Source organism: Poecilia latipinna, unplaced genomic scaffold, assembly GCF_001443285.1.
Source record: "Poecilia latipinna isolate Pla-1442-1.1 unplaced genomic scaffold, P_latipinna-1.0 Scaffold70, whole genome shotgun sequence".
NCBI lineage: Eukaryota > Metazoa > Chordata > Actinopteri > Cyprinodontiformes > Poeciliidae > Poecilia > Poecilia latipinna.
The window spans coordinates 150537-176527 of record NW_015112686.1 but is presented as its reverse complement, the minus strand read 5'-3'; the positions used below and the strand labels follow the sequence as shown (position 1 = coordinate 176527).

General features: G+C 38.1%; 1 protein-coding gene across 3 annotated transcripts; it reads left to right on the top strand.

Moving 5' to 3' along the window:
* Positions 1–1944: 1944 nt before the first annotated feature.
* frmd4bb (FERM domain containing 4Bb) lies at positions 1945–25761 on the top strand. 3 transcript variants are annotated; one of them, XM_015014750.1, is made up of 24 exons: positions 1945–2166; positions 13695–13760; positions 14486–14580; positions 14672–14764; positions 15305–15389; positions 15740–15796; positions 15885–15907; positions 16605–16688; positions 17019–17084; positions 17552–17609; positions 17699–17785; positions 19153–19229; positions 19410–19545; positions 19639–19780; positions 19867–20000; positions 20180–20296; positions 20988–21216; positions 21300–21353; positions 21527–21671; positions 21899–22066; positions 22252–23036; positions 24002–24140; positions 24348–24467; positions 24995–25761. In XM_015014750.1, the coding sequence occupies exons 2-23, from the start codon at positions 13695–13697 to the stop codon at positions 24463–24465; spliced, it is 2958 nt and encodes a 985-aa protein (XP_014870236.1). In that variant the 5' UTR covers positions 1945–2166; the 3' UTR covers positions 24466–24467; positions 24995–25761. The 3 variants fall into 3 exon arrangements, with proteins under 3 accessions (XP_014870236.1, XP_014870229.1, XP_014870246.1); XM_015014743.1 differs by having other exon boundaries at positions 19407–19545; XM_015014760.1 differs by lacking the exon at positions 24348–24467 and having other exon boundaries at positions 19407–19545.
* The last annotated feature ends 230 nt before the right edge of the window (positions 25762–25991 follow it).

The following is a 25991-nucleotide window of genomic DNA, read 5'->3' as shown; positions in this document are numbered from 1 at the left end:
CAAGCCTGCCACTCCACGGCCTTTCCTGTATGCAGCTCTTGATTGGTCTGTTTTTATCAAGCAAACTGTAAAATCATCTCAACATATAATAAAGAAGGATAAATACTTTTATTTTTAAAACTTTTCTAAGATTGTGGTATCTTTGTCTTTTGTGAAAACTACCAGCTGAGCAAGCCTGCTGGGATCAATAAATATTTCAGCACTGTCGTCACTCCTGGACAGGAATATATCTCACAGGTGAAACACACACCAGTGATCAGGTTCAGCAGCACTGAGCTCTTATCAAGTCAGGGATTTTAACTGGTGTGTAAAGTGGTAAAACTGCAGTGCATCTGGCTTTATAATACAATAAAAGGAACCAAGCAACTTTTCCTTTTTTGTGTGTTCAGCATAGAGCCTCTGCATTCAGCCATTGAAAAGCAGCAGTTAGTTTTTTTTTTTTTTTTTCATTTATGTATTCTGCATTTGTAACACATGTAAATGAGCTTTTGCACACAGTGTGTTTGACCCATATTTCTGTGAGGTCATGTTCTACACACAGAGCTGTAAGATGCTTCAAACAAGTATCTAAAAATAACCCCAAGAGTTCAGGAACATGAATCAAATGATTCTTTTTAGCTCTGTAGTATTATTGCTCCTCAGTGAATCATGTTGCATTTTAAATAGAATCATTGCTTCATTGAAAAAGAGCAAGTTTCACCATTGCCTGTTTTGTCACTTTTATTGAGGTTGCAGATGTCATTGTTTGTTTTTATTTTATAAGTTGCTCATAAGTTGTTGTGAGCAACTTATGAGAATTAAGTTGCTCATAACACTGCATGCATGGAAAAGTAACCTACAAGAGGCACATACAAGTACAAACATAACAGTTTGATGATATTTGTGCTCCCAAAAGTGCATTTTGATGAGGCTTATTAATCAATCCAAGTATTTTTAAGGAGGTATTAAACACACTTTTTGCAAAACCCACAATTTCTGTATTAAAAATATGTTTTGTATGTAATCTTCAGACTCATAATTAGTAAAAGAGAACATCTCTGGATAAATCTTATCTTTGAAGATCTTGCAGATTTGCTAGAGAATATTGCTAAACAGTAGATAACAAATAGTACTTAACCTTAACACATAACTTGGCAGGCTGTGCACAGAGAGCATTTACCACGAAGTAGTTAGGAGGTCCAATGTAACTCTGGAGGAGATGCAGAAATCCCCAGCTCAGGTGTTAAAATATGTTAAGATGATAATTATTAGTTGTGCACCCCAAAATTCAGACCTTTATTGCACAATAAGAAACCTATTGTTAAAAGAAAGCAATAGTTTGCACTTTGCCACAAGCTATATGCACAACGTAATTTTGGTCTAAAATATAAAATCTTTATAACATACATTTAATTTTGGGTTGTGATTACATGTAAGGAAATACTCATGCAAGCAGCTGCAAGTGACTTCTTTGAATATTAACACTCTAAAAAACTGTAGGGCTGCAGGCAAGTGTAAATATTTGCTTATTTTTTTAGTATATCCTTACAGAAGAGGAGGAAAAGTTGTTGCTATGGTAACACAAAAAAGAGTGCAAAAGTGATACGGAAGACACCAGTTATGAACCGAAGACCTTGCAAGACAAGACTATTATAAAAAAAATTACAAATCATCCAAAATAGAACAGAATAAATTTGAAGCAAGAAAAAAAAAAGAGAGCGAGAGAGAGACTCAGATTTTAATATCAAACATGGAAGGTCCTAACTGGACACGCATGGACCGAATGGATCTCATGTTATAGTAAGGGATGCAGCAGAGACACCGCCTTCAGGCCATCAAGCTTCATTAATATGGGGATGCAGTGTGAACCAGCCCGGCCGGCAGCTGCTGGATGAGAGGCGCTGAGAGAGGGAGCGGCGAAGGGAGGAGGCAGAGAGAGGGGGAGAGACGGAGGGAGGGAGGGAGAGGGGAGCGGGGCTTGTTCACATAATAGCCGGCGGCGGGTGAAGGCGTGGTGAGTGTGTGCGCTCTGCTCGTACCGGATGATGGGCACTGGCAGCGGCTGTACGGCGGCTCTCCTCCCGGTCAAGACCAGCCGTGGACAAAGCTGAACGGAATCAATATGCCGGAGAGCGTCTGTCTTATCTTCACTTAGAGCGGGATAAATACTCAGCTGGGAGCGGAAAGGTAAGGCGATTCTTGGTGCGTCTGGACACATTTAAAGCGCCTCAAAGAGCTGTGAGGAGACAAAGTATGATCAGTCATTCATGCATGTGATCCGAGGCGAGAGCATCAGTAACAATTACAACTGCATGGGGTTTGCCTCTTGCGCTTCCTCGGTGGAACAAGGAGGAGAGTGCTTTTGTTTGACACATGTGTTTTAGTCATGGGGCTCAGGTGGAGCCCACTCATGTACAGTAACCTACAGTAGCAGTCTCATTGTTCTCCCCGGACTGTGGCCCTTTGGAGTGGGCTCCAACTGTGGGACATGCAGCTGATTTTAAGAGATGAAAGTGCCTTTGAAAATTCCTGGATGTGTTTCTGAATAATAATAAAAAAGGGATTTATAAGCGACACTGGGCTGAATGAGTCATAGCATACAAATTGATACAGGAAGTGTGCCTTGGTGAATATTAAAAATGCTTACTGAATCATCATTTGACCTTTTGCATAACTGCAAATTATGCCTATTGATGGATTTTCCTTTTTCATCCTGGTACCATCTTGACAAGCGAATGTGATTAACTATGACTTGCAGCTCAGGCCGCTAACTAAATTTTGTCAGGATGTACAGCAAATCTAAACCTGTTGTAACAATCTAGCTGCAGGTGTGCCAGTGTATGCACCTCACAAACTGTATTGGAATAGTTCCCTCTTGTTGACCTGACAGCTTTACAACCCTTATTGCTTTTCCTTTGGTTTTAATGTGATAGACCAACACACATTTTTCCATATATAATCTAAGATTATGCACAGCCTTTTCTTTATTGCAATCTAGATATGATGTGTATTTGTATTTAGCTCCCCTTTCCTCTTATCCCACTTAATAAAATCCAGTGCAACCAATTGTCTTTAAAAAAAAAAACTCTCTTTTTAGTAAACAGTTGAGACATAGCTGTTCTGTGGATGCCTGAGAGGTTTGTTAGGGAACCTTAGTTAAGAAACAACATCATGAAGACCAGGGAAACACCTGAGACTGAGTGAGGGTCATATAGAGTTTCAAACCATCATCTAACAACTATCGTAAAATGAAAAGAGTACAGCACAACTGCAAGCTAAAGCACAGCTGTCCACTTAAACCGACAGGCAGGACAAAGAAAGCATTAATCAGAGGACAGGCCAAGAGGCCTATGGTAACTCTGGAGGAGCTGCAGAGATCCACACTATAGAAAATACCAAAACTAATGGAATGGGAATGCCTCTCTGGAGGGAGATAAACCTAAATATTACATAGACAATACTGCAATAAAGTCAGTTAGAGGCTACAAAACACTTGGGACTGGGGTGAAAGTTTGCATTACAACAGGAAAACAACACTAAACATACAACTGAAGCTTAAATGAACGAGTATGGATAAAAACATATTTTTGTGTTAGAATTTGGTCAGTCAAAATTCAGGCCTGAATTCAACAGGAAATATTTACTATCACTTGAAAATTGCAATCTGCACACCCCTTGGATTTAATCAGACGAAACTTGATGTATTCTGCAAGAATGGACAAAACATTCAGGCCCTAGTTGTGCAAAGCTTATGGAAACATTATCCAAAAGACTTGCAGTTGGGATAATAGAGAAGGGTAGTTATACAAAAGCCTGGCCTTTAAATTTTTATTTCATATATATGAATTTTACACTACTTGGCGTTGACCTACCATTTGAAATCCTAAGAAACTTCATGGGAATTAATAATTTTTCAAGACACAGTGTGGCCAACATTGACCTTCCTCCTGCTGTTATCTCTGAGCTAAAGGAAGAGACACCAGTCAATGTATATTTTAAGCACCAAGCAGAACAAACAGGAATCGTCTGGCGCTCAGGCCTGTGTAACACATGTTAAGCTTTAAACTTTCTGCTCTTTCTGTTTGCTAGACAGGATGTCCTGTGTCATTTATCTCCACACATTCTTCTTCCATTTCTGCATCAGCTTTTTTTTTGTGTATATACAATGTATTGAAATGGCCTCAGCCCAACACACATGGATATGCTGACGCTCCTTTATCTGTTTGATACTTCTAAGAAATGTCTTAGCACTCTGTTGGAAACTTTCCATCCAGGAATCAAAGCCTCCTGAGACTTGATGAAAAATGAGCTAAAGACAGAGTGGAAGAGATCTATATTTGGATGTGCAAGTAATCTTGTATTCGCATACTTAAGAGTTGGAGCAAAGCTAATATATATTATAATGTGAAACTCAATAGCAGAGTGTTAACAGGTTAGCAAACTGCAAGGACATGGGTTTGGAAATGTGTCTTATTTATGAACAAGTGACTTAAAAATGATTAGTTCATCTGATCTAGCATTTTGCAAATGGCATCAGAGCCACATTAATATATATACTCACAGGGAAATAAGCACAATGAATGATCCTGTTTCAGTCTAGTGCAGTGTGGCATATTGGTTTTTATGTCCCATTTTCTTCCAACCATTCACATCCGTGCCTCAGTGCCATGTCCCTGAGCTCTGCAGAAAGTTACTGCAGTGTTTTGTAATGAAAATCTGCAGTCTGTGATTTTATTATTTTTTTTTTCCCAACTCAGACTTAAATCTGTCACAATAAGAAAAGCTGTAACAGTTACAGTCACTGTGGTCTTAAAAGCATCGTTCTTCTTCTTTGTCTGCTTGCAGCTTTTCGTAAGTCTGTCTTATTTATGACAATGAGACTAACTAGAAGATGTATTATTTTAATCACCCGTTTAGTCTCAATTTTACTATCCCAATTATCAGCCCATTGCAGCGCTCCCTCAGCTGTGACATATGAACTCACAATCACCTTCCTGTATCTGAGTGTTCATTTGTTAACCCCAAAGGCTGCGCTCATTCTCCAGTTATTGTTTTGAGCCAATAATAGCCAGTTTACAGCCCTCACTGACATGGTCCACTGGCTGTGCATATGGAGAAGCAGCTTCCACGCTGTCTCCTCTGCCCCTGTGATCTTTCTTCTAGTCTTAACAAAAGGTCAAACTGTGACAGATATGCATTGCAATGAAATTTACAAGCGAGTCCATTCCAGTGATCCCTTTATTCAATTTTAACATTAAGAAATAAAACTGCTACTAATGCCCTTGTTGGCTGCAGCCAGCAAGGATGCAAACCTCTCTGGGCAAGCCCCTTTAGTTACACAGTAACTAAAAATCCACCTGTTTTGCATTCTAGAGGGTTCTAAAGGATTAGTGTAGAATATCTCATCCTCTATATATTTTGCTTTTCATGCTTGTTTCAATGCAGGTTTGTCCTGAGGTTCAGAAAACCCATCCGAATATTCTCTTTTAGGGGTTTCATAAACTTTGATCTGTTCTTTTAAGAATCACTTTTCACCATAGAACAACGCAGTTCAGGTTTGACTGTCAGTGATTTGTAGATTCCAACATAGAAATGGTCGAATACAAGTTCGCATTCATTAAAACAAACAGCCCCCCCCCCCCCCCATCAAGACCATCCTTTCACTCCATGATCGACATAAACCATGTGATCTACTGAAAGGTCTCAACACAGGATATGATGTTGAAACTGACCCACCACTATCAGGAGGTATAGTCAAAATAATCACTATGAACTCATAATGGTGATAAAGGATGGGTGAACTAGTTTGATTTTGTAAAAAATTAAGAAAGCAGCTGTGTAGTTTGAGGGTGGACTAAAGAGCAGAGACATCTTATGACCTGCCACTGTTTGTCTGATCTTAGAAATATGCTGATCAGCAAAATCCAGTGACTGTAATGACATACTGAACATGGAGCGGTATGCTTTTATTTTAAAACCCTGATTGGATTTGGACAGCGTGCATAAGTATTGGGAAATTCCCAGCAGTTGTAAGCCACACCACTTTGGCTTCTCTCTAGCCTCATGATCTGAATGCTCGCCTTGTGATTTGAAGTGGCAAAATGATCTACACTGAAGGGATCATTACTGTGTGTTGATTGAAAGGAGTTACTGAAATTGACGAATAGCTTAACAATTAATGTGTGACATCATTTGCCAGTCTAAGTGTGTATCTGTATTTCCTTAGAGGGCTTTTGTTCTGCATAGCACATGGTGGAACAGAATCCCCTTAGACTGGAAATGATCATAAGACACAGAAAACGTGTATTACACAAAGTGTATATTTTTTGGTATTTGACCAGTATTTCCTTCAAAAAACTGTCAAGACAAAAGGAATATGCTTAATGAACTACAAGCATTTTTAAAATTTGTTCCTACGTCTTGGATAAGCTTACCTGTTATTGTGGAAAACAGTAAAATATAATGGAATAAATGGAAAATTTAAGTAATGTGCAGGCCGTAAAAAGTGAGAATTGCCAGTCTTTCTAAAAACAGGATAAAATATACTTAATTTTACCTTAGCTTATCTGCTAATTTTGCTTTAAAGAGCAATAAATTGGTGTGTTACACTCTCAAACGGGTGTTTATTTAGGACACTGGTTCAAAACCAAAAATAAAATACTTCTACAATTATATTAATATATTTGTAATAGGATTTGTCATTTGCATTTCAGTCATTTTAGAGGTGTTACTTTTCAAAAATAAAAAGCACAAGCATCCAGTGCAATATGTAGGACAAGCTTCAACACACACACACACACACAAAAAAATAAATAATAATAAGAAGAAGAAAATATGCATGGAATGACTTTATTCACACAAATCCCACCAGTTCCCACTATGTCAGCCTTCAATTACATAAATCACATTAAGACTTGAACTAGACAGCCTACATAATATCCTGAGCCTCTTTGTGCTCATAAATTTCCCGGATATCACAAACAGCCAGACGGCTCGTCTTTGAGAGATGACGACAGACTGATACCTTTTGACCACTGACAGCATGAGTCATGGTGAGACTTGAGATAAGGAGATAAACCTGTGCTGCATCCTTCAGCTCATGGCTGCCATTTGAGTTTTTGTTCATTAGGATTGTTGCTTTGTTAGTAGAACTGAAAAAAGAATCATTAAAAAATGTACCTTTTTTTATGTGATTTTAATTTTTTGGTTACATATATTTCTTGAAACATATTGTTTATTGGAATAAAGAAAAATGCATTTTAAAGCAATTGGATACAGCGGGATAATCTTTATTCTTCATCAACCAAATGTGATGCATGTAACTAATCTATACATTTATTATGTATAGATTAGTTAAAGGTATCTGACCTACTAAAATAAACAAACAAAAACCAATAGTGCCTATATTCACATGTATGCAAACTAGAAGCAAATAAGGGAGAGTACAGTAACATGGCACTATTTAAAGGGATTCTTCCATGTTTGATTGAAACAAAGACTACATTGGTGTTATGTAACCCACTGAGACGCCACAGCTTCCTCATAACCTAACGTGTCCTTCCCCAGAAATTTAATTTCACATTGCAGAAATATCTGATTGGTCTGCTTAGTATGCTGTGGGGGGATTTACTCGATTAAAATGCCTTTGCAGCTCAGCATAAAATAGAGTAAGTCAAAGCTTCAGGCTCCTAATGCTTTAAATCTTAACCATTGTTTAGCAATATGTTGCCTTGTGCTTTTCCTCTCTTTACTTGGCTTGTGTTTTTTGGTTGTATAGTCCGTCTCCCTCAACTCCTTATCCGGGTTTAGTGATCAGTATTGATTTTTGATAGAAGTGACTGCTCAGCATTTGTTATCTGCCCACAAACCCACAAAACCGTTGCTACACAGAAGCTTCTGTTTTCAGTTGAATCATGTTTAAACACACGTGCACGCACACACGCACACACACACACACATGCGCGCGCACACACACGCACACACACAAACCAATACTGCTGGAAACTTACCCTGGCAGCCAACATAGAAACATGTCACACAAGTTCATAGTTAAGACATAATGCAAGATAATCATCCTCCAGGCATGAAATATTCTAATAACAGCAGAAATGCCTCAAATTTTAATAATTTATTTGAATAAAAGTTATTATTGGGCTGCCACTAATAACTTATACATAATAATACATATTATATGCTAATAATACATATTCACCTCCTTCCCAGCATCACAACTGAATATAAGCTCAGACTTTAACCAGACCTGGTTAATTTTTTCTGATCCATAGATGTCGACTTGTTTTAAATCGGGAATATAAGAAAATATTTTTACCAAAATATACTCAAATTAAAAGAGATACATTTCTTAAAATTATATGTCAACAAAAACTATCAATATTCATAGATTATTACAAATGTAATTGATTATGTCACCAAATCACGGCAGCCTCAGCATGTTGCCAGTGTTATTTGAAGAACTGCTGCAGGTTTCCCTGAGGTCTCTTCGGTTAGAGCTCTTTGTAGAAACAGTAGGGGTCAGGTAACAAAGGTCAAAAGCCATTTTATAACAACACATATTATCCTACTATCCTACTATCATAGAACTTGTGTTTTGGTCTGAACCGTTTCATTGGGAGTAACATCCCGTTTTAAGCTGTTTCCATCCACATGTATGCCTTTTTTGTTTCTTCAGATTTGTGTGTGTAAATGTGAATGAAGTCATTAAATGCGCTGTTTATTATTCAAACAAATAGCTTATGAATTAAGACAGTTTATTTCAAAGTAGAGGGCAAAAAAAAAAATATTTGCTAATTACACCAGGCATCTTTAAAAGAGCACATAAGAGCGGGGAGCAGGCTGTGACTTGATATCGGACCTCATCAATAATGCATTAAATTGGGAAAGCGAGATAAAACAGGCTGCAGTCTGGACATGACATTTAACCAGAGTGACGTATTAGATACTGACAGACGGTGTGCTCAGGAGACAGAGATGTTAAGCCTATTGTTCACCTCATGGTTGACATTTGCTCCAGAGAAGATTGTGAAATTGGAATTGGTGAAGTGAGCAAACGCATCAGACGGTTAGAACTTAAAATGAGGATCGTTTTCAGGACACCTGTGAAACGTGTGTGCCTCGTTCAAGTTTCCACTGGGATTTTTTTTAATTCATGAGTTCATATGATTTGCCTCAAAAGAGCCAAACTTTCACCCTTCAGCCAGTATTTTCTCTTTATTCAAGCTGAATAAAGAGAGAATTTATCAAATTTTGAATCAATTTTTTTTATGAAGAAAAATTAACAGCATTGTTTAACGTAGTTTATTGCTAAGTTATTTTAAACTTTTTCCCATTTTCTCACAACACGGCTTCAAAATTAAATGGATTTCATTGGTATTGCATGTGGTTGACGTACACAAGTAATTTATATGTTTTAGAAATATTTCCAGAAAGAACATTGTGACCATTTTCCCTTGTTTATGCTGAAGAAAATCATCTCCACAGCCTCCCTGATGTCCCCAGGAGGACAGAGTCTACAGGGGAATTACATAGCACTGTGCTGTATGTTGCATGTTTCAAAAACGTGTCATTTTCCTTCCATGTTTTTTTTTTTTCCTTTTCCATGTTACTTTGCATTACTCTATCATATACATCTTAATGACACATGTTGAGGCTGATAGTCATGACACTACAAACTGAAACTGGGACTGTAAATCTAAATTCCTAAAGTTCAACTCAATAATTGGAGTGCACTCTGAGAAATCAATTTGAAGCCTTCTGCGATATATGGCTCAGTTTATACAGGTTTAGCTTTGAAAAATACACTTTTCTGTGTCCCCATGGGTTTTGTGGCAACCTTCTTTTAGCTTTCTTCCTGTCATTTCATGAATTACTGCAACACGTCTTCACAGGTCTGAGTAACAAATCAATCAAACAGCTGCAGCTGATCCAGAACGCTGCTGCTCGCGTTCTCACTAAAACCAGGAAGATAGAGCACATAACACCAGTTTTAAAGTCCATAAACTGGCTCCCTGTAGCTCAAAGAATAGACTTTAAAATACTATGATTGCTGTACCAACCCCCTCAGATCTGGTTCTGGTCTGCTCTGCATCCCCAGAACCAGAACCAAACGAGGAGAAGCAGCATTCAGTTTCTATGCACCACAAATTTGGAACAAACTTCCAGAAAACTGTAAAACAGCTGAAACACTTTTTCAAAATCTCCTTCTCTTTCTCACTGTTTATTCAATGTCACATGCTATTTGCATTTTAATTATGTAAATGCCTTGCTGCTGAAATGTGCTATACAAATAAAATTTGACTGATTGATTGATTGAATGACTGAGTCTACAACTGAGCTGCAAATCTCTGTTGCTCCTCCAGAGTTACCATAAAACACTTAGCTGCTTTTCTGGATAATGCACTCGTTTCCCAACCCTCACTCAGTTTTGGTGGACTGCTATACATTTTCAAAGATTAAATGTCTCTACAAGTTTGTCCCTGGCCTGTCTGCTGTGATATTTAGTCTTTGTGACAGCATCGTGTTATCCAACAAACCCCTGAGGTCTTCATAGTACAGCTGTAAGTAAGCTGAAGTACACACATGTGGACTTCTGGAGGTGTTTATCAGAACTGGATGTTGATGAGGGATAACAGAGTCAAGGTTAAACTAAAAACACACATTTCTGAGTTTGATTTCTCAAAAAAGAGAAAATGCAGGCTTCATTGTTCTTACCCTATGTTGGTTAACAAAATAAACATAAAAAACACATTGAAGTTTGTTGTGGTAACATAAAATTAAGACAAATTAATACTTTTTCAAGATGCTACATCTGCAGATGCTATATAAACAGCAGTGCAAACTTTTCCGTATCCAGGAGTCTGAATGGGTCGCCGCCTACGATCTGGGGTCAGGTGTGTCTGAACTGAATGTGGTGAAGAGCCTCTTCTGCCTGTCACTCCTAAGCAATGACTTTATTTATTCATTCTGTCTGATAGCAGTAAGCGCTCAGATGATTAATTTTGGGGGCTGAACCCCTGACTGCTTATAAAGATGAAGCCATTGTCCACATTCTAAGTTCCTCACTTTGAAAAAGAGTCGTTCCTGCACCCTCTAGTGGTCATTTTATAGTACAGAGCGCTGTCTGACTTTAGCACAGACAAATAACATGACCCCTCTGAGATGCAGCCATAACTAAATCCAGATTAACTCAACTTAATCATATTCTTGTGACTGTCAGATGTAGGCCTGCTTGAAATTAATTGGATTCATTCAATGCACACTTTTAATTGAGATCATAAAATAAAATTTATGACCATGGTAATGAGACAAACTCATTTCTTGAAAGGGAAACAGTTGACAAAGGGCTGCTTAAATAATTAAAGATGATGTCATTCAGAGAATTGACAGGGTGTGTCAAACATTAAATGGCCTCCATTGGTTAATAAATTTGATTTCCATTGATGATTTTTGTGTGATTTTGTTGTCAGCACATTCAACTTTGTACAGAACAAAGTATTCAATGAGAATATTTCATTCATTCAGATCTAGGATGTGTTATTTGAGTGTTCCCTTTATTTTTTTGAGAAGTGTATATATATATATATATATATATATATATATATATATATATATATATATATATATATATATATATATATATATATATATATATATATATATAAACTGTTTTGAACTGCATTTGGACTTATTTTCCTGCTTGGAGATCCAACTCTGCACATATTTAAATTTCCAAAAATAATCTGTTAATTTGTCACAATCATTATTCAATCAACTAATCCATTCGAAAATACAAATCTGAAAGTAGGTTGTTCAGACATGGCAGAGCACTTCTTTCTATTTACTCTGACCTTTACTGCTTGCATTAAGAAGGAATAAACCCTGAACTGTTGGTCAGGAGTCTGGCTCAGACAGCCCTCATTACTGTAGGTCAGCTGTTGAGTTCAAACTGTGTGAGCCGTCAGCGGACAGAGCAAAGGCTCGGCTGCTCCTGTCGATTTCCAGGATGGAGCAGTCTTCTCGTTAGCTGTGTTCGCCAGCAGCCAGTCAGTTAGAGGCAGCAGTTTTACGATCTGCCTCTACAAACAGACGCTGTTCAAAGGATGAGAGCAAGTCAGGGATGCATCCACACCTGCGCTCTCCCCAGAGAGATCTTTCAGGTACAGTACCTGCTAGGTTCACTGCTACTGTTAGAAGCTGCAATCAACCTCATTCTGTCAAATTGGGGAGGCAGTTTTTTCTTTTTTTCTTCCCAGGTTGAGAGTTGTTTTTTTAGTTGTTAAACAGGTTACCCTCAATCTGTCACTTTTGCCAGGTTGTATCATTTATCCGGTATACGGAGAACTTCACATTCCCCAGCATGTCAGCCATGCTTTATGATGACTAAAAGTATACTGCAGGACAAAAAAAAAAAAAAAAAGAATTGGATCTTGCACCAAAAAATATCATCTTCTTTTTAATCATACATGAGGCTAGCAAAGAAAATTGCAAAAATGCTGACTTTAGTCTAAACCTTGATAAATGTGTGTGGGTTTTATTTTTAGCAGAGGCATAGGGTGGCAAAGGCATTTTTATTTTTTTTATTTAAAATATCTCATAGGTCTAGTAGGTTAATTCTTGATCACCAACTAGTGTAATTCTTTAATTAATCATACATTGTTTAGTGTATAAATCTATGTCTTTATCATATATTCTGGAACAATGCATGTTTTTATGTATTGTACCAAATAAATCAAATACAGATTAAAATACATTAAAATAAATAGAAAAAAACTTTGCATAGGCTGTTGATATATTTTGCTTTCAGTGCACATGCTTTGGTGGTATTTTATTTTGAATTTCTTACATTTTTCTTAAATTTCTATTACACCAATAAATTAAAACTGTGAACAAACCCAGTTGCTCTGATTTACACACACTGCACCATCTTTAAGTCAAAGTAGTTATTCTGTTCTAAAGGAACTTCTGAAAGATCTCAAATGTAGCTTCTAAACCAGCCTGAATAATATCTAAATAATCCAGGTTGGTATAATCCTTAATACCTTTGTTCTGCTGTACAAAGGCTAAAAGCAAAAATTTCAAATCCTTTCCTTGGGTTACCACGGCAATAAATCCTTGGAATAATGGTTTTATTGTCATTAATGTGGCAGTGTTTTAAATAGGATGGCATTATTAACTACTGAGTCATATAGTAGCTGAAATAAACTTTTTTTTTCTCTGCAACTCTTGGTCAATTCATTGCTTCCTCAATTTGGCCTCTTTTTTTTTTTTTTTTTTTTTTGCTGCCATCATGACTTGTTTCTACCTAACTCCATTCCATGCCCATATATTAAACCATTGTGCATCAGTTTATTTATGTTAATAATAAACAGTTTTGATTAATAATGTGGAGCAAAATTGCTCTCCTTTTTTTATTTGAAACTGAAAAACAGCATACAGAGAGTATTTTTGATTATTTTAAGTCATTAGGTTCCAGAGTTGGCAAACATGACTCTAATTGATCAGTAGGAAACATAATGTGGGAACCACAAGACCAGCAATATTTTCAAAATCACAAATCTTCTAAGACCTTTTAGGTGCTTTGCTACCATGTTGACAGATGCATTATGAGCACACAGTAACATCATATCTGTATGCTTTGTCTTTATGGATTACTTGAAATCTCTCACAAGCCCTCAGCTTTTGCTTCTCTTCCCCTGCAGATGAGTGACGGTAAACTGTGCCAGGTTCAGCTGCTGGATGACAGAAAGCTCGAGCTGCTGGTTCAGGTACGATGTAGATATACTTGAAACCAAACTTTGAAAGACTATTATATCTGTACCGTAAGTGAGAAAGGTCATTGAGGTCGCAGATGAGGTACTTGAAGTTCTCATTAATTTTGCAGTATCTTCCCTACTATGTTGACGACTGCTGAGCATTATGGAGTATTTATCATGTAGGTGAAGCAGATTCTTTAGTTGGAGTTAATGAGTTGTGCATATACAACTTAGATGCTTGTGCCATGTTTTGACATTACTTAGGAAAGGCTGTAGGTCAGATGTTCTCAAAGTTTTATAAGTGAAGGACCACCTCAAATTATTTTAATAATAAGCTAATGTTACCATAACAGCTGTTCATTGAGTACAACAATGGGTCGTTCTTAGTGATTTTCCAGTTTTTACTTGCAACTACAGCATGGTTAAATTGGGTTTTATGTTGCTTTTACATCCAGCATTCAACTTCAGAAAGCACATTGAACGGAACATAAACTGGTCCCAAAAACTTTTTCTTATTTCTTAAACCAGTGGCACTTCTACAACAGTTTGATAACCAGGGGGGTAGACAAAAAAAGGGCTGTGTTTCTTCTCTCTCTGTTACTAACAGAGTGTGAGCAAAACGACAACCCTTATTTCAAAATGTCCTCGAATAAATTCTTACTCAGCAGTGACCTCTCACCCTGACTGCTTTTTGGATGTTCCCTACATTCAATCTAATCTCTATCTTTCCATCTCAGCCAAAGCTTCTGTCATATGAGCTCCTCGACTTGGTGTCCTCCCACTTCAACCTCAAAGAGAAGGAATTCTTTGGACTTGCATTTTTTGACGACAAGTATGTAAATTGTACTCTTTTTTTTATTTATAGAGAGAATTAATCAAATTTGGAGATGTGTTCTTATGTGTGTTTATGTTTGCTCCGTCAGTGGTCAGTGTAAGTGGTTGCAGATGGATCGAAGGGTTCTTGAACATGACTTTTCCAAGAAACCTGGAGCCATTTCCCTGAACTTTCTAGTCAGGTAATAACTCATCTTTTCATATTTGACTCTGTCTCACCATCAGAGACCAATACTTTGCTTTACTTTAATGTGAAAAGTGATGTTGATGGACTTGTTCATCCATACCTGTTTTTTCATGATTTCCACAAAGTTTAATGTATTTTTGATGGGATTTTCTGTGTTAGATATCTTTAAACCTTCTTTTGTGTTCTTTGTACCTTGGAACTTTGTACCTTTAATCCCTTGGGATTAATAAATAATTTATGAATTAGGTACTATCTGAAAACAATTAATTGCATTACATTTAGCTTAGGAGCATCAGAGTAAATGGGGCGAATGTAAATGCAGAAATCTACAGTATGGATCATTTTGATTCCTATTTGTGGTTATCTTTGTTTTGATCTTTTACATAAAATCCCCCCAAAAATACTTTGAGGTTTGTGGATCTAATTTCAAGTTGAGTGAATGCCTTTACAAGACAAAGTCTGATGAGAAAAGTATCAACTTAAAAAGAAAGTACTGTCAGCATTAATAACTTACCCCTTCTTTTGTGTTGGATAGGTTTTATTTAGAAAACATAACGCAGCTAAAGGACATCATAACGGTGGAGTTATTCTATCTGAATGCAAAATCAGCCGTCTACAACGTAAGTGGTTTTCTTATTTGTGTTTTCTGGGAATTAAAACCACAAAGAAATCATTCGCTGCAGATGTTTTTGCAGCAGCTGCGGGATGATTCACTGTCTCTAAACCCTGCACCTCAGCCCAGCAGACAGTAATGGCTGCAGGGCACAATTTTCTCACTCTGCCGGCTGGAATGGAAAGTGCACAATATGTGTGAAAGCAGAATAACACAAGGCTTCATTTCAAGACTAGGCAGAGGTTACAATGGGGCAGCACAGGGAATGATCTGTGTTTGGATCAGCAGAGCTTTCTCTCTGCTAATCAACATTTCCTGAATGTGTTTCTTGGTCTTTTTTCCTTTTATATTTCTCAGGGGATCATTGAAGTAGAAACTGAGAATGTCTTTAGATTGGCTGCAAACGCATTGCAGGTTGGTGCTATTAGCATAACCCTATTCATATGATAATCGGTGTATATCAAGGATATTATCTAATACAATGTGCTTTTTTTATCACCAGGAGGCTAAAGGAGACTATACAAGGTAAGCACACATGATGTGTAGGAGTATTTAACAGCAGCTGGAGGAGTTAATAGTGAGCTTTCAGGGAACATCATTCAATAGGTCACTTGTTTCACCAGGGCAGACAACAAAAATCAATAGCGGTACTCTGTGAGGCTCACCACAGAGTGCTGCGAAGCTTGCACCAGACAGCTAATGAATCTCACAATGCTGCAATGATGCCAAGGAGCAGAAACACCTTTCTGAAGCACACAGCTGCTATTAGCTGGGCTTAAATAATGCACAACGCAGACTGTGTTCAGAAATAATCCAGGTCTTTGTGGATGTTGCCACCTGGTTCTGACCAGCTGTACGCACAAAGTAGATTATGTTGTGAATTTTTCTGCTGATTCTTTTTCCTCTTCTAGCCAGAAATGAGTAGAAATTGGGATTATTTTCTATTTGATGCTTTAGCATTAGTTCCACAAATCCTGAACTCTCCTGGCTAGAAAAAAGCTGTTTAAGACAAAACTCCAAAACTTCCCCCCAAGATATAAATGGCATATAACTAATGAGTCCTGTTGAGGTTTTTTTCATTCTCTACAAGGATATCTGTAGGAGCAACTTTATAGTGACTTTTCTTTCCTACTAAAGAGACAAATGTACACAAATACATACATTTTCTTTCCTATCCAACTTAGATATCTGTCACACTGTTTTCTTTTTTTTCCTGTTTCAGTGATGAAAACACCCGGGCTGATTTGAAGAAGCTGCCAACTCTCCCCACCAAAGTCCTCAAGGAACATCCGTCTCTTGCTTTCTGGTAAGCTTTGAATGAAATATTTCTAGAAATATGGCAAAAACTAGAGACCTGGGTAATGCAGTTTGTAAAAACCTGAGATGAATTCATTTGACTTAAAAGTCTAAAGAAACATAGACTTAGTTTTTCATTCAATAAAATGATGTACAAGGGATTTAATTTAATTACGTTATTCAGTTACTACCCATGTTATTTTTTCGAATGTTTGTCTTTTGGGAATTTATAAATGTTTTATGCTTTGTCTTTGTAGAGTATGTCATTTTTTTATTGTTAATTGTGCTACACAGTAAACTTCACTTACCTAACTTTGTTTATCTTGTGTTCTTCATGCAGTGAGGATCGAGTTATTGAATATTACAAGCAGCTGAAAGGTGTCTCTAGGGGACAGGCTATTGTACAGTAAGTCTTAAATAAAATGATGCATTACCTTTACTTTTTTCTAGCACCAGATTTGCACAACAGCAAACCTACCAAGACGTTGAACTCAGCGGAAAGGCCAGGCTAAAGAGCATTATTCACAGTTTCAGTCAAGAGGCCTGTTGACACGACAACTTTTAGTTTTCTGCATTTTGCCCACAGATATCTCCATCTAACATGCTTGAGCTTCTGCTGCTTTGCCAGTAGGAATGTCAAAAAATGTTCAGGACTGACAGATATATGCCCAAAAAGATAATAAATGAAAAATAAAATAATAAGAATGTATTTTATTTGCAAAGAATTTTGAAAAATCATGTATCCCTTTCCTTCAACTTCATATTCACACTATTTTCTGTCAATGACATAAACTCTCCATAAGATACATTAAGGTTTATGGCTCTAATGTGGCATCTAAAACATACTGACTTGTGCTTTCATTTTTCTTCCAGGTATTTAACGTTGGTGGAGTCATTGCCAACATATGGAGTTCATTATTTTGAGGTTAAGGTAGGACCTCTTGTGTGACTCATTGAAAATGACAGCTGTTACACCTTGAGCCAAGTTAGCCATATAATCTGCACTTTTTTTTCTGACAGGATAAACAAGGGATCCCTTGGTGGCTGGGAATCAGCTATAAAGGCATTGGGCAGTACGATCTACAGGACAAATTAAAACCTCGAAAGGTAAACGGGCACAGCAGAGACCCAGTTGAAATGGCTGTTACTGTTTTTTTCCTACCGCACGTACGAAACTGGGTTTGATGACGGCAAAAAGCACGAGTGAGGATTGCCGCTGTTGCAAAACAGTGTAGTGATTCACCAGCTTTAAGTCATGCATCGTGTCTTTCAGTTCTGTGAAATCTTGGCTTGAACTGTAGCAGACGGCTCCAGACTTGAAGCAAAATCTCATTCTGAAAGAATCTGTCGACTCGTTTTATTAAGGCTCGTGAGTTTTGAAAAGGCTTGGAGAATCAGAGAGACAAAAAGAACTTGATTTTCTTGTTTCATTAGTATTGTCTTTGTCCGTGATTAGACGGTAGAAACACCTGCGTGAGTGATCCGTCAGCTCACTTAAGTTTTATGAACAAATGATCGCCGCATTGTCTTCCTCTTAAAGCTCTGCTGCTCTGTGTGAAGCAATCAATCTGTGCCTGGCGCATCCCAACGATTGTGCAAGAAGTCAGCTGAACAGCAGGCTTTAGAAAAGCAGAAGTGAGGCAGTGATGTTGAAGGGAGAAGGGGGCTGGGCTTGGGGCGTTTATTATGAACCTTCAGAGAATACCTGAAAGGACAAGTTAGGAGCTGACAGAGGCCAGAGTGAAGTATGTGCTCAAGCTGACAGCGGAGCAAAGGATATTTTAAACTTTTCTGAGGATTTACTCTGAACATTTGTTGTGCTGGTAAGACTGGAAATCACTCTTCTTTGTTTGGTCAGCTTGCGGTTAAATCCTGCACATATTTTATCTTTGAAAGTAGATCGACTTTTGAGTACTCTTAAGAGCATTCTTTAAGCAAAATTAGGTGTAGCGTAGTAATCTGCAAACGCTCTAAAACTCTCAGTCAGATCTAACCGAGACGCGCAGTGAGTCAGTGACCCTAATAGATTGTTCATATCTGGCTGCTGACAGGCAGCACCTGGATAACAGGGGGGAGTTTACGTGATGAGCCATGGAAAGTGGTTATGTTGGCCATGAATCTTCATGTAATGTCCCCTTGTGGCGTTCGTCTCACTCAAACACCTGCGCTAATGCAGACTTGGCAGCTCAGACTGTAATGACAGCTCATGACGAAGTCTGGCTTCTTCTAATGACCGAGGGCGAAACAGGCAAAGCAGCAAACACTCAACTCAACTTTTTTTGCAAAAGTTTATGAAAACTGAGTCAGTCTAGTTGTGTTTTTTTAGTTGTTTTTTTTTTTTTTTTTAGATTCATCAACATTTATAACACCAGTGGACCAAACTCAAACTATTATGTTGGAGTTTATATCCAGTATATTATTTTCTATAGTGAAATATATTTATGTTCCTGGCGATTATTTGTTTTTACCTACAGCTCTACCAGTGGAAACAGCTGGAAAACTTGTACTTCCGAGAGAAAAAGTTTGCTGTAGAAGTTAATGATCCACACAGGTGAGCAGAATCTTCTGTTTGTTCAAGTTGATAAGGCATGATATAGTTCACACTTTTGTTTCGCCTCTGACTCATCCATATTTTCAGCATCTGTCCAGACAAATTATCAATGCGCTGGCAATTTTTATCAGAATTACCATCAAAGACGTCTTAGATTTTTTTTTTATCTTACTTAAGGAGAACAGTAACAAAACGCACCTTTGGGCAGACAGGCCTACTCATCCACACGTGGTATGCCAGCCATTCTTTAATCAAGACCATTTGGGTAATGGCCATTAGCCAACATCAGTTCTACTTGGACAGAAAGCAAAGCAAAGTAAGAGGCTGCTATGAGATCATTTTTAAAAGAAAGCAATTACATTATGTTGCTTAACTTTGTCATTTTAATTGTCTTTTCCATTTTTAAAAGGCGAAACTAGGACCAGCCAGAACTTTAGAGGAAATTGCCATGGAGATTACTGAACATGGAGGAGCGAAAATGAACAGACTAGGAGATGTGGGCCTGAAAAATAACTGCATAACAGCCAGCAATGGGAGCCTGGGGTCTACAGGTTGGTGTTATTAGATCTTGTATTTTAGTAAATATTCAAAATTTGACATGTGGTCAAATTGCATTATTATAATTTTGTATGTGTAGGTTCGGCGGACTCTGAAATGAGCGAAGAACAGAAGAAAGAAAAACTCTCTGAGCTGAGGAAGAAAGAACAGGAAATCCAAGACATTTTGGCCAAGAAAACAAAAGAGCTTAAGAAGATTTGCCTCAGAGAGGCGGTGAGAAATCCTTTTTGTATTACAGCACTTCAGCATTCATAGAGTGAAAGTTTTTTTTTTTTTTTTTTCTGCTTGGCTCCTTTTATTAAACTGTTGTTGCTATGCAGGACTAAAGTTCATTGCCTCTGTTTCTACTTGCACTTTATTAAAGTATAAAAGCCCGTGTTGTCGTTCTTCAGGAACTAACGGGAAAGCTGCCAAAGGAATATCCCCTCTCCTCAGGTGAAAGACCACCGCAGGTCAGGCGGCGTGTTGGCACTGCTTTCAAGCTGGATGACCTTTTCCCCTACAACGAGGTCTGTATTTGAACAGGACACAATGAAACTCATGTTTATCATTTTGTGCCAAACTACTTGAAATCCTCTTTAAATGGTTTGTTAGATGCCGCATATCTGTATGAATTTAAATTATACAAATACATACATGTTTTCATGAAGGTATTTTCAAAAGCAAGCTGGGCCACACGCGCCATTATGTCACAGATTCCTTGACTAAGCATTATTGCAGTGCTTTTTAAAAGTTATCATGTATCACAGTCAGGTGTAGAATAAAGCTATGGATACGTTTGGAGCAAGGTTAGGTTGTAAAACAATATCCTAAGCTTGAAGATCACAGATTGCTATTCAGTTCAGACAACTTTTAATTATTCACCTCACAAATCTGGCCTTTATTGAAAGGTGGCAAGAAGAAAGCAACAAACTAACACTGTGCTTCACCCTCAACAAACATTTCTCATTGCTGCGAGGTTTTAGGTTGTGTTGTTTACTATGTAAAATCCCAATAAAGTAGATTGAAGTTTGTGGTTGTACTTTAACTAAATGTGAAAAAGCTGCAGGGTTTCAATACTGACTTTCTTAGTTAAGTTTTGATAATGAAAACTACCTGAAGTTTATCTAAAAATCATTTAGGACTTGACATAAAAGATTCTAGTTAGCAGATGGTACGAAATGAATCTTTTCATTGTGTCTTACTGCAAAACTTTTGCAGGATCCTTTCTTGAGAAATCTTGAGAGCAGATTTGCCCTCCAACGGAAGATCGTCGAGGCGGCTAAGAAGCTGGCTAATGAACCTGAGCTGTGCAAAACGGTCAAGAAGAAGAGGAGGAGAAACTGCTTGGATGCTATGCACAAACTGCAGCAGATCGAGGATGAGATGAACCAGTACAGGATAAAGAAGGGGAAGAAGCCCACTCAGCGGGCCTCGGTGATCATTGCAGGTAGGATGCAGGTTGATAAATACTGCAGTGCATCAGTTTGCTAAATCTGAAAAGTATATACTATTGTTTCTCTGTCTCCTCAGATGAGCTCGCCCGCTCAAATTGCAGTTCCCTATCTAGTCTCCCACTGGATGATGGTGAGTGATTTGTAAGATTTTCTTTTGTAACATTTTATGGATTTACTAAATGGGAAATACGAATATGTTTCCATACTTGTTTTTCTTACTTGAATCAAATTGTATACAGTTTTAGACTGTGTGGAAAGCCTGTACTGATGTCAACATTGTAATATTTTACTGTGTGTACATAGATGACTCTGACGGTGCAGGTCAGAGGCCGCGCTCACGGTCAGTCCAAGGTTCCCCTCAGCTCAGCCCGTTGCGATCACTGGGAGCAGAATACGATGTGGAGAGGCAGGGATCTCCTGCAGGAAACAATCACAAAAGCCACAGCAGGTGGGTGCAAATATATTTGTTCTAGGTTTGTTTTCTGTTTGAGTAGGTTAAGCTTCGCAAGTTTCACAAGTTCTTGTTTTAATAAGTGCTTACGTGTTCGTGTTGAGTCAAGGATTTAAATAACACTGTTGCAGGGTTTCGAATATTCAATGTGTTACGTTTGCAGCCCCAATCCTTTCCTCATGCCTCACACCCGCCTTTTTTCTTTTAATACTGAAACTTTTTAGATTAGGTTTTGATGGCCTGGAGGCCCCCCATTCCTACCAGAATCAAAGAGAGGTGTCCTCCACCAACAGCAGTCCTTATAAAACGCTTCCTAGGCCTCCCAGAGATCCACGCAGCATGCCTCCCACCCCAGTTATGACCCGTAACGCCTACAGCAGCAGCCAGCTCAGGTCTGGTCTTTGATGCAGTGCATGTATCATTTCTCCCAGAAATAACTCCCTCCAACTTTTATCCTTCCTTCTCTCCCAACTCTTGACCTTTAACTAAAATTCTCATAACTTTTATTCCTTCCCTTCTGAAACAAATATTTTTTTGCGCTGTAGGAGTCATATTAAAAACGATCTTCCATCTCCAGGTCAGAGGGGTCTCCTCATTGCTTCAGACATCGCAGTGGAAGTCTGGAGTCGCAGCCACGTCTGAGAAAAGACACAGATGCTGAGAAGCCTGTCTTTATCCTGTCACCATCGCATCACAGTAACAGCACAGAGGTGCTAGAAGACTGCTCCTCCTACACTAGCCAGTCCAGTCTGGACTACTGTGGTGCAGCTAACTCCCACTACGGCACACTGGACTCCCGTGCCCCGACAATGCACCGTCTGCACAGGAAAGTGGAAGTGTATGGTAACACCGGAAGCATGCCCAACTTAGTCCAGCACCATTCCAGCTGTAATTATCAATGTGAGACCTCATCACACTATGCACCTAGTGCCTATTATGTTGCCAGTTACACCTGTCAGGACATGGAGCCTTATGCTAATGGTGCTTATGTATATGAGAATGAAGTTGAAGGCCACTACAACGTCAACCCCTCCTACCAGATGAACGGCTATCATGGACACGACAGGTTCAGGCATTACAGCAGCAACGGAGCTGACAGTCTTTCGCAGAATCCTTACGCAACGGTGAGACCGCCACGGAGTAGAGAGGGTCCCAGAAACGAGCTGCTGGCTAAGAACATGCAGAAGGCCTTGGTGGCCGAACATCTGAGAGGCTGGTACCATCGGAGCAAAGGTCACCGTGAGGGCGGGAGAGGGCTGATGGTTGGATACGACTTCGACAGCGGCTCGCAGCTCAGCCTGGGCTACCAAACCATGCCAGCAGCCTTTAGCCACTCCAGCAGAACCACTTCTTTTTCCTCAGGTAAAGTTGATTTTTTTTTTTTTTTGGTCACATTGTACTCTTCTTTTGATGTGTGCCAGCATCAGGACCTAAATTAGTTATTCTACTTTTGTCAAGAGAGAACTATTATGAAGAGCTTGAAGAAGAATAGTCAAGTGATTAGAAGTCACAGGATTTAAAATGTAACCAAGTATTAAGGAAATATTTGCAAACTTTTGAATTTGAAAAAAAACATTTAAAAATTAGCAAAAAAAAATTGCTCATTATTCTGACATTTCAAGATACCCTTATAAAGATGACCAAGCTTTTTTTTTTTTTTTTTTTTTTAACAAAAAGTGATTTAATTACAGTAAACTTTGAAAATTAATATTTGTTTCCTCGTCAAACAATGGCATTTCCCCAAAAATGGTAATAAGGACGTCACGTGCCCTAATGGCTAGTCTTACACACTTTGGCTGATACAACTCAAAAAAATCATTTGTAATTTTGTTTTACATACAAATTGTACTTGTAATGAATATATGTAGGTTTTCATGTAATAGAAGCCATGGATAGGTCTGGATGAGACAAATCATCAGGCCCTGATTAGTGAGTCTGAAGAGTTACTTTTGGATTTTATAGCTACGTAACTATTTGAAATACAAGTTACTTTTACCTTTCAAAATATGTATAGAAATTCTAGATGATGTTGCTAAGTTCTTTTCATGCATGTCATATTAATGATAGAAATTTAAACAAATTTATATAAAAAAAGGAGTAGCATTGAAAACAACCTTCTGCTCTCTTTGGCTCTAACATATCATCCTTTCAGTTGAAATGTTCACTAGTAGTAGCAGCACTCCCAGCCATTTCAGCTGGCAGTACATCAGACACCATAGCTATTGTCTATTTTTCTGTCGGGGACATTCTGCTCCTAGAAACAGTAATTACTAGTGGGTAAAGCTGCAACATCAGCTGAGTGTTTTTGCTCTATAACTGTTTTTCAGTGTCCTCAGCGGAGAGCACAGGAAACTGGCGCAACCAGCTGGCCGTTGGCCTGACAGAGTTTGATACACCTGATGCATCTCAGTACTCTCCCGCTGGAGCTCAAGCATCTCTGTACAACCGCAGTCCCACACACAGCAGGTGAGTGCTGCACTTTATGTAGCTGTGACCACAAGCTTGTAAGGCGATGGATAAAAATTACTTACAGTATAGAATATCATGCTTTGACTGTACTCTGCTGGGTTATTCGCCAGCTATTCAGATAAATTGTGCTCACAGGGTTTGTTGTCTGCTTCTCTTCCTGCCTTCTTTTACTCCTGGACTCATGATTAATGCCCAAATGTGAAGATTTTCTCCCGAGAACAAAGAGTCTGAAACAAAGCCCAAAAAATCTGAGTCAGTAGATGTGGTTGGTGCTGATGCCACTAGTGCAGATGAACCATCAGACAGCCAATCTACCACTTAAGGGTGAGACGGATAATGTTGGTAGTCATCGCCATTTTGACGTCAAGTCGCCATTCGTGTGTCTTGCCCCAAAATCATACCTTCATATTGTGGTGTGCCGTATTTATTTTTTCCCCCCCATCAAGCTGAGTTTTAACTTTCCTCAAAATGCTACTATTATTAAGTGAGTAATTCCTCAGATGTTTAATTAGGAAAAAAAAAACTTCCAAGTTCCCATCCTTCATGACAAATTAAACTTTCCTTAAGTCACGTTCACTTCAGAGTTGCTTGGCCTAAATTCATGGCATTAAACGGCAACGTCAACTCAATAGATGACACATCTCACTCTGAGCAAAAATGCTGTTTTTTTTTTTTCTTTCATCTGTGATGTTCTAGTAATATTATACATGTTCACTTAATGGATTATTTTGTGAATTTTATTTCATACATCCATCTCTATGTTTTCTCTGAAATACTGTCCATGTATTTCTTGACTGCAGATTTCAAAACAACCATAGTTTTGACATCTTATTTTGTAACTGCACACACAGATTTCACTTTGATGGGAGCTACATGGGCATCCACTGAAGAGGACCAAAATGAACCCTTTGGCACAAACCAACCACGGCCAGCAGCACATGGAGAAAATGGAGCTGAAAGCAGACTTCTGTGTTGCCACCAATGCAGTCTTTGGCGACAAACAGTTCTCAACGTTTTGTGCATAAAGGTGCACACTGACCTCAAGTTAAAGATAGCTCTGAACACAGTGATGACACTCTTGAATGGCTTTCCCATGTGCCTTGGATTGGATGAATTGTACAGGCAGATGAGAATGTGTCAAGATGTTGCACAACTACACTGGATTCAAAATTAAATGTGTAATAATGACAAAATCAACGACAAGTATTTTGACGAGAACAAGCTACTGCCTTATACAAAACAGTAGTTTATAGAATAAAAACAATCATCGTCTTCATCTCATGATACAAAAGTAGTTGAAATAAAAACAAAGCTTGAATATGTCCAAGGATGTGACCTGACAAGAAGTGATTTTATCATCAGATTAGACTTCATTTTTTTTACATGTTGATGTATCATTTCAATATTGTTTATAGAGCCATTTGTCTTGTTGGTGCAGTAAGTGTTTAAAAATGCATGGTGAGGACATTTTTTGATTTGGAAAAAAACAACAACAACAAAAAAACAATAACACTGCCATTATCACAATTTTGTACAGTGAGTGTCTAGTTTAACCTTGTTAGGTATTGTCATAAAATATTTTTCATTTGGAGGCAAATCAATAAATGTGTGACACATATATGGGTGTAGCCACTTTTTTAAAGACGAGCAACTAATGAAGAACAAGTTTAGCCACTGTTATTGAGTCACCAAGTCCTTAAGGAGTAATTGTACATTTTGCTTCTACTTGCTAAAAACATAATAGCATTACAGCTAACGTTTTACGTTTTGTTCTGTTTTTTTTTTTTTTTTTTTTTTTTTTTCAAAAAAAAAACAAAATTAAAAAAAAAAATAAACAATTTTAAAAAA